The following is a 9,456-nucleotide window of genomic DNA, read 5'->3' on the forward strand; positions in this document are numbered from 1 at the left end:
TTTACATCTTTACTTGACATTGGTCTTCACGTTTTTGTCCTATGTCTCAAAACTATCATAGTTTATTATTTTGCTAATTGAAAGTAATTTTATTTATATTCATGAAGGAGTGATGTTTTAATTATAATGTGATAAAGTTTATTGATTATTTTCTTTTGGGGAGGTAAATTGCATAGTATGATAGTAGGATGCTTTAAGAAATTGTGATTCTTTTACTGTTTCAAAATTAATATGTTAGCATTGGTTTGGATCTCATAATAACTTTTAAATCATTGCATTAATTATACTTGTAAAATCATGTTAGAAGTTTTGTTTTCTATGAGTTTTTTAAATCATGTTTTTAATTTTTTTAAATTATTAATATTTTTTTTATAATTTGTGTGTTGTTATACTATTTTACTAAATTAAAAATTAAAAATTTAAAGATTTATGGGGCTACGCCCTGTGCCTCGGAGCTTATGCCTCGCCCCATACTAAGTAAAACGCCCCACCTTACGTCCCCGCCTTTTAAAACACTGGTTCTAACGAAAAGCAAAAATTAAATACCACTAATTTAATGGACAAAAATTAAAGACCACCCCAAAATAAGGGCATTCCTGTGAATTGCTCGATCAACATGGGTTAAAATCAAGGGAAAAAATTCATAAATGACTAACTTTTAAGGGTTATTTTTGCTGCGTAGCTACATTTTACCTATTTACATCTCGTAGCAATAATATAGCTTGTTTCAGCGCTGGTTACTTATTGTATTCAATATGGTGCGTCGTTGTATTCATGAATACATTCAGTAAAAATTGCTGAAAATTTATATTCAATTCAAATGTACGCAACTCAACTGCATTCATTGTAGCTACTTTTACACTGTATTCATTTTATTATATTTAAAATCGATTGTATACAAAAAAATATCCTTCAAAATACACCCCAAAACACTAAAATTTGCACTAAAAAAAATTAACGAATACACGCAAAAACTGAATACAAGAAAGAAAATTCACTCTATTCATTTGTATACATTTCAAATTCAATGTATTCATTTGTATACAAAAAGATCTTCTTCGAAATATAAGCGAAAAACTCTGTATACATACAACAAATAAGTGTATTTTGTATTTTCTGATGAAATTCCGATCAGATCTGATTGTTTCCGGCCAGATCTGACTATTTCTGTCTAGATTTGACTGCCGTCACCGTCATCTTCATCAACATCACAGTTCTCTTTCTTCTCAACATCACCGTTCTCTTTTCTTCTCAACATCACAGCAGTCATTGTCATCAACTCACAGTTCTTTTCTTCTCAACATCACTGTATTCATTGTAGCTAACAAAATCTCTTCCTTCTTCCATTTTTCTTTCTCAATAGCAAAGTATAATCCAAAAATCAAAAAATACTTAAAAGAAAAAGAAAAAAAAATAACAGAGAAGTACGGAGAAGACGGTAGTTCGCTGGAGAAGACGGCTGCTCCGGTTCACCGGAGCTAGAGCTCCTCGCCAGGGCAGTTGGGGGAGAGGGGAGAGAGAGGGGGAAGGGTTGGGTTGGAAGAGAATAATAATGTGATGATAGGTATTCTACTTTAAATATATATATATATATATATATATATATATATATATATATATATATATATATATATATATATATATAGCTATTAATTGTATTTAGCATATTACTTTTAGCTATAGGATATAATTAATCTAAACTATAGCTACTAAATCTAAATATGTGCTAGAGTTAGTTATGCCATATAGTTATTCCTTAAATGAACCTGTTGACCCATCCTTTTTTCAATTCTAACCTTACATTTCATGAATCCACTTACATCATAGAATTATTATAAGTAGAGTGGTGATTCGAATGCATTACTCCATTTGTTAAACATCAAGGCCAAATGCGCAGACAATATCAAAAGTACATTTTCATGGGTTAAGATTGAGCATTTTCATGAGTCTAAAGTTAGACCACCATGGGTCAATTTGGGCTGCTAATTTTTTATGGGTTAACTCGGACTAATTCAATTCAGTCCATAGTTAAAATCACTCTAGCCAAATCCATTAAAACTTGAATAGATTGGACTGGCTATATGGGTTTGAGTCAATTTTGTCGGGCAATTTGCACGATTGTCCTTGTTCAGGGGTGGTCTTTAATTTTTGGCCCTCAAATTGATAGTCTTTAATTTTTAGCCTTCGTCTAAAAACTCATGAGTTTTGGGTTCAAACCCTCCTCAGTTAAAAATTATAAAAAAAAAAACGCAAGACAGAATTTGCCTGCAAAACTCTACTTAAGGCAGGCTAAACTCTACCTTAAAGCAGAGTTTGCTACCTTATAACGGAGAGCTTGCCTTAAGGCAGAGTCTTGCATGCAAACTCGGTAAGCCAAAACTCTACCTTGCAATTTGCTTTTAAAATTTTTGACTAAACGATAGCTCGAACCCAGAATCCATGAATTTTTAGGTGAAGGCCAAAAACTAAAGACCCCCAATTTGAGGGCCAAAAATTAAAGACCAGTGCCTTTGACGAGCAATCCGTGCAAAAAAAATGAACTTTGTCACCCCTAACAGTCCCTAGCTCCTATCTTGAGCAGGCTCACTGTAGAAATAAAGCGTTTAAGGTTCTTCATTCATAAATGCCATAGATAGCATGGAACCTATACGAACCTATACAATTAACGACAAAAATAATAAAAACTTTTACTAGAGCTTGAATAGAAATTTGTTCGGCTTGGCTAAAGACCCAAATTTCTCGAATAAAAATTGCAATATATCAAGAGCTAGCAAATTGAGGAATCATGATATATATTACTCCTATATGAATAGCAAGGTAAATTAACAAAAATATAATTAATAATCCCTGTTCTACCAGATAATAGCAACTTCTCTTTTAAATAGTAGTCAGCAGATTGACCGATTTCGAGCAGCATTACACAGTTCACTTATGCAGAGGTAATTAGGTACAGTGGTTAGAGAAGATGTCATCAATATCCGTGTGATTATAGGTATGCCTGTGCATGTTCAGGTTTGTGGCTGTATTCATAGTCGAGATGAACAAAGGCACGCTCGATCTCGGGCAATACTTCAAGCTTCTCCTGCAATGACTCGCCGATATCATGTGCCTCTTGCAAGGGCATGTCTGCAGGTAGGACGATATCAACTTCGACAAAGTAGTGAGAACCAAATGTATAGGCCCTCACTGTATCTATATGCTTTATGGCCTTATGATGGTTCCAGCAGAGGTAAGTCAGCTTCTGTAGATATTCTGGTGCAGCTGCCTTACCAACGAGGGAGTTCACGTTCTCTAACACAGTCATTGACCATGTTCGAATGGTATACAACGCAAGCTGCAGCAGAGGGAGAATTGCTTAAAGCCACTAACAGTGTTTGAAGCGAGAGCTTTTTGGGCAATATTAGCTTGAAAAGTTAAAAAGAGTATTTGTGAGTGAAAACAAGTACTTTACTTGAAAATTGAAATACTCCTCAAACAAGCTGTTCATCAATATTTCACCATTATTTTGAATACTGAAGTTCAGGATTTGCAAATACCGATGGCGAAAACATTATTTGTTAATACTGAACTTCAGTATTTGCAAAAATTCAAATGTTGTGTATGGCCAAATGGAGATAGAAACTTACAATCATAGCTCCGACAGGGTCTATCCAGTCACTGAAGTAGTTGGCAAGCAATGCCGCGACTAGTCCAATGATGTTTGTGATAACATCGAAGAAATGATCCTGGGCATATGCTTTCACAATCTCATTAGTAAAAGACCGGCAATACAACACCAAAACTAGTTTCACCAGAGTCACAAAGACCATAATCCCAACAACCCATCTCTCTTGCTCCTTGCTAAGGCTGAAATCAGATTCCTGTGAGAAGGTTAATATTTAATATGTCTATCAGTCTACAGGGTCAAGGAATAAGATTATAAGAATCCATGTAATTTTCGACCAGAAAATAAAACATAAATTCGGAAATATTAGGAGCCACAACTTACATCTGATATTAGTGTACGCATAGACTCTAGAATTATCTGCAGTCCCAAAGTCGCCATGACAGAAGCAAAAACAAGGATTCCCTGTGTATCATTTTTCAAAGTTGAATTGGACCAGCTCCCAAAGAAGAACAGGAAAAATCATACAATAAGTCTATTCATGCTTGTACGTTGTTATCACCAGATATGTAATAAGTCGAACAGAAAGTTAAAACATAATTCATCTTGAACCCATTGGGAATTACACGACATGCATTTGAAGATAACCATAGACATGCACTTTGCTCTAGCTCCAGAAAAAACAAAACAACATGGAAAATCATTCAACTGCATAGGATCAGCCAGCGAGCAGGGTAAAACTTGTTTGCAGACTAGATCTTTTTCAACAACATTCAGCAACAGTGTGGAAGTTACAAGAGTCTGGATCGAAATCAAATCTTCCTTATTTTTATTCACTAGCAATACATGATGGAAGAACAAAATCATATCATTGAAATCATTTAATGGGAGAATGACAATCTTCTACAAATAGTTCTCTAAAAAAAAAAAAAAAAGGAAAAATCTCCTGCCAAAGTCTGGGCAATCTAGTGGATGTCTAATGGTCTATAAACAGCTCAAATATCAAAATAAACTCATCATATATACAGTGAGATCATTCCATGGTTCTAAGGAATTCTGAACTGATTAAACCAGAAGGTCAAATTTATCTGAATAGATTACATAGATTGAATGAACTAGTATCTCCACGATGGCAATATACTAAGCACTAAAGTAAAACTTCACCGAGGTTTAAATATCAGGCAAAATTATCTTCAAACCACCACGCTAGAAAGCGAAATTCCTCCTCAAGATGTGCATCATAAGCTTCCTAACTAAAATGCAACTGTTATGATAGTACTACACCAAATTCATGTAACAGATTAGTTACAGTAACTGAACAACAAAAGGCCAAGTGCTTAATTTCAATTTTGATAATCCAAATGAGTCGATAGAACTACATAAACTGCAACGAAAACTGTGTAAGAATCCAAGTGTAGCTCAAGTCTAGGGTCCCTCCTTAGTTCTGTTCAGACATTGGTATAGAACATCAGGAGATGATAGTTCTTTTTTTATAGGTAACATCAGAAGATGCTAATGCAGTGTGTATATGTATATCCACCAAAATACGATTAACTAAATGAATTTAAGGATCACTACTTAAAGCCAACACAATGGCTATCAACACTAACATGATGTGGGAGAAAATGGTGCATACGGGAGGCAAGAAGCTAAGTATCCACTAACAGACCATAAACAGGGAATAGACCGTATTCATCCTCCCCACAGGACAAACAAAGGATTTAAATATTGTCAGTTCACTAAGAGACACTTCATAATCTTCCCCCAAGCCCACCCTCTCTTATTCTTCTTACTGTCAGCCACAACAGCCTGTGTTTCTTAATCTCTCTCAATTCACTCTGCCAAATCAGCTGCAATCTCTCTCTCTCTCTCTATCCCCCGCTTTCCTCCAGCTTCACCTTTCCTTCTTTCTCAAAAACATACTCAGTGTGGTTCTCCGCTGAGGGTACACTTAGAAGACAACGATTGGAGAAAGAGATGCTTAAGATTTGAATCTCTGTAGGTTCTATTACAGTCATGTAAGCTATCTGCTAGAGGTCATTATTAAAATTTTGCACATCTTTTCTTTTATTTCTACCTTTTGTAGTTGGTTACTATCAGATAAATTGTTGTTTTCATTCATTTAATTTGTCTTAGATGCATTAACTTTGCATTTCTCGTGGTTCTGTATTTTAGGTGGAAATTATCCCTTTGTTTTTTGGACTATATGATCTCATGATTAGAGATTGATCTCAAGCAGAAGGCTAAGTTTCCTCCGCAACAACAAACAAAATGAATATTAAGGTTTACCATGACCGCCAACCAACCATGACCGCCAAATAAAAGTATAAGAGATATTGTTTAAGGTCCCTTTAGAATCAAATACCACAAGAAAGCATAGTACAATTACTTTTTAGACAACTTTTAAACGCATGACCAAACAAGGCAATTGTTATTATATGCAGTCATGAACATAAGCTAATAGCAAGTGACAAGAGCAGAATGCAAATTGCCCCAATTAAAGGCAAAGGAAATGCAAAGGTTTAAAAGCCTTGGAGAATAGAAGCAGTGGCACTAACCAAAGGCTGCATACGTTTCTTTCCAATAGGATATTGATACGGATTTGGTGTCTGCATGGAGAAAGCTGTAAACCATAATATGAAACCAGAGAGAAGATCAAGCAGTGAATCCAATGTGGATGCTATGATGGCCAAAGAACCACTCTTGACAGATGCATATACTTTAGCGGCAAAAAGAACCATGTTTGCGATATTTGATATCCTAATGGCAAATGTTTCACTTCTAGCCAGGTTTTCCCTCTCTTCCTGCAACCAAATTAATTGTCCGTGTTCAGTCCAAGCTTCGAATCACATTCTCTTTTATTAAAAGAACAGGTCATCAAGTTATATGACAAGCAAAGAACTACAGCATCCAGAGAAGACACAAATGGTTGGTCTTTTACATATATACAGAAGAAGTAGATAAAAACTATCAAAACCTTTGACATCCCAGGTATGAAACCACGATCGGCCAAGGCATCCATTTCATTGAAGCCCTCGAGCATTTCCACCTGTTGCTGGTAGTACACGGCAATGTTGTCTTCCTGACCTGTAAGCACCAAATATCAAAGTGTGACAAGCCATCCCTTCAAGGACACCCTATATCTTACAGTAATAGCATTCAGTAAATCCCTTCTACATGCATCTCTATACAGCACTATAGCCTCCTCGAAGTACTAAACCAAAGAGTGGATGAGACCATCCATATTCACTGATCAAAACTGATCATAAATCTTAAAAGTACCAATATCAATTCGAAAGTTACAGTTTCATGGGACTATTTAAAAATTCAACTACATGTGAAAGTAGCCTCTCGAAACAATATATTGACTGGCTCGCGCGACAGGCAAATAAACACACACACACACACCAACTACACCTGTTCTATTACACTGACCGCAAAACTGCAGAGATGTGGAGAAAACTAAGGGATTCCCTGAACTCATGACTTTGTGGACTTACCTGCTGAGTGCACTCAGCTAAAGTTCCCTTTTATTTCAGTGGTTGAAGTGCTGAAAGCATTAAATTTGACCTCTAAAGCACATATTATTATAACATAAATCAGCTATCTAAAAATTATCCAAAAAGAATCATCCCTTTACATACATATATGCCAATTTGCTCCAAACCAATGAACTGCGCATCAAGCATGTTCAATAGTCCAGAGAACAATAAAAAAAAAAAAAGTGAATATTGTTTGGCATCAGCAAATTTAAGCCATCCATACAAGAATCATATTGTTCTTCAGAAAATTGGACCCACATGAAAAGAAATTGATGTTATGTAAACTACTTTCTGACACTGGAAAACTATTAAAAAGAGTCCCCAAAAATTCACTCACTAAAGGAAGAAAAGTTCCACAATTAGTAACTCCCTATGCACAACAGAACATCAATCAACAAGTCCTCCATCAATAATTAGTTGGAATCAGCTCTATGAATCCTCCATATACATTCCTCTCTATGTGAACAAGTCTCCGTCAATTCACTACTCTTACGTCAACCTAATGCAGCTAATTAGAGTTAATGGTCAAAAACACACCCGAACTATCAGACTGTCGCGAGTTTCACACCCCAACTATCAATTGTTCCCTCTTCCTACCTGAACTATCACCATCTATGCAATTAAAACACACCTCGAAGCTGATTAGGCCAACTATCGGTTGTTTGCTTTTTCTACCTGAACTATCACCATCTATGCAATTAAAACACACTTCGAAGCTGATTAGACCATCAATTGTTCCCTTTTTCTACCTGAACTATCAACTAGGTGTGTTACTGATAGTTCAAGTCAAAAAAGTGAACAGCTAATAGTTTAGGCGTGAAACTCGCAAAAAAAAGGACCGTTCAGGTCTATTTTTGGCCATTATCTCAACTAATTACCAGAGAATAATACTAAAAATTTACTCCGAGATAATGATCAAAAATACACCTGAGTTATTACTTTTTCGCGTGTTCACACCTCAACTATCGGTTGTTCCCTTTTTCTACCTGAACTATCACCATTTATGTATTAAAACAGACCTAGTTATAAATAAAACAGCTTATAGTTGAGGTGTGAAACTCGCAAAAAAAATAATACTAGTAGAGTTACATTTTTGACCATAATCTCAACTAATTAGCAGAGAATAACACTCGAAATTTACTCCGAATAGCATAAAGTGATAGCAAATGTATATTTTTAACCATTATCTCAACTAATCAACATAAAAATAAACACTCGAAATTTATTCCGAGTCGTACAAATAGTGAATCAAAATGCAATGAAAACGACGTCGTAAAAAGAGTTGAGAGAATTTACTCAATACGCCAAGGCAATCATGGAGTCCACGTGGAGGTTTCTCTTTGTTCTCAGAAGATAACCGTAGTTCATCGAAGTTTAACCTCCATGACACGTCAGCATTTTTAGTCTCCAGTAATAATAGCTGTTCTTCATCGTCGCCGCAGCCAACGCCGCCGTGATCGCCGCCGCAGGAAGTAACTAATTCCATCATTTTCCGGTCACCCTAAGGTAAAGCGCAAAAACTTATAGTTGTAGTATACTTTGTAGTAATGATGAAATATTTGTAAAGTGGAGTGGCAAAGTGGGTAAATTTGATGAAATTTGAGGGGCTTTTTGGGTAATTTGAGATATAGTGGAGGTAGTTGTGGTCCTTGTGGGATGCTTGTGGCGGAACTTTTTTTGAACCGAAAAAAGTGGGAGAAAAAAGATCAAATTAAGTCCTTAATGTATGTAAATAAGACCATTTTAGTCCCTCATATATATTAGGTAATCGAAATAGTCATATCATTTTAGTCTTTTATTCTCCCTCCGTTTCAATTTATATGAACCCATTTGACTGGACACGACATTTAAGAAAGAGGGAAGACTTTTGAAACTTGTGATTTAAAATAAGCCTTGAAAATTTGTGTGACTGTAAATCATTCATAAAGTGAATTTGTTTCTAAATTGGGAAAGAGGTCATTCATTTTGACACGGACTAAAAAAGAAATAGGTTCAAACAAATTGAAACAGAGGAAGTATATATTAACAAGTAATCGAAATAGTCTTTAATGTATGAAAAAAATGATCATTTTAGTCCTAAACATTATGAGAAGTTTTATGCTTACTGATTTGAAAAAGTAGAACTTGCAATTAATTAGTTTTTTTTTTTATAGAAAGGATTAAGTTTTTTCCACTTTTCTGTGTTCACTCGACATAAATATTTACACTTTTTTTTTCTCTCGATATCTTTTTATCTTGCTGCAAGAATGAGAATTTGTTACTTATAAGGAGAGCAAGAAAAATATATTTTCTATCGTTAAAGGCGTACAT

The 9,456-nt window shown here is 35.2% G+C and overlaps 1 protein-coding gene across 4 annotated transcripts; it reads right to left on the reverse strand.

Moving 5' to 3' along the window:
- Positions 1-2,775: 2,775 nt before the first annotated feature.
- Positions 2,776-8,765, reverse strand: LOC132640168 (metal tolerance protein 11). 4 transcript variants are annotated; one of them, XM_060356639.1, is made up of 6 exons: positions 8,443-8,744; positions 6,582-6,691; positions 6,163-6,408; positions 3,989-4,069; positions 3,627-3,860; positions 2,776-3,334 (listed from the first exon to the last, which is right to left on the reverse strand). In XM_060356639.1, the coding sequence occupies exons 1-6, from the start codon at positions 8,633-8,635 to the stop codon at positions 2,987-2,989; spliced, it is 1,212 nt and encodes a 403-aa protein (XP_060212622.1). In that variant the 5' UTR covers positions 8,636-8,744; the 3' UTR covers positions 2,776-2,986. The 4 variants fall into 4 exon arrangements, with proteins under 4 accessions (XP_060212622.1, XP_060212625.1, XP_060212623.1 ...); XM_060356642.1 differs by lacking the exon at positions 8,443-8,744 and adding an exon at positions 7,105-7,123; XM_060356640.1 differs by lacking the exon at positions 8,443-8,744 and adding an exon at positions 7,040-7,103.
- Between the last annotated feature and the right edge of the window lie 691 nt (positions 8,766-9,456).

Source organism: Lycium barbarum, chromosome 5 (assembly GCF_019175385.1).
Source record: "Lycium barbarum isolate Lr01 chromosome 5, ASM1917538v2, whole genome shotgun sequence".
In the NCBI taxonomy this organism is placed as follows: Eukaryota; Viridiplantae; Streptophyta; class Magnoliopsida; order Solanales; family Solanaceae; genus Lycium; species Lycium barbarum.

Coding starts and splice junctions, on each gene's coding strand:
- LOC132640168 (XM_060356639.1), bottom strand. CDS start 8,635: ATGATGGAATTAGTTACTTCCTGCGGCGGCGATCACGGCGGCGTTGGC. Junction 3,861..3,988: donor TGCGTACACTAATATCAGAT/GTAAGTTGTGGC, acceptor ACCTTCTCACAG/GAATCTGATTTCAGCCTTAG. Junction 3,335..3,626: donor ACCCTGTCGGAGCTATGATT/GTAAGTTTCTAT, acceptor CCTCTGCTGCAG/CTTGCGTTGTATACCATTCG.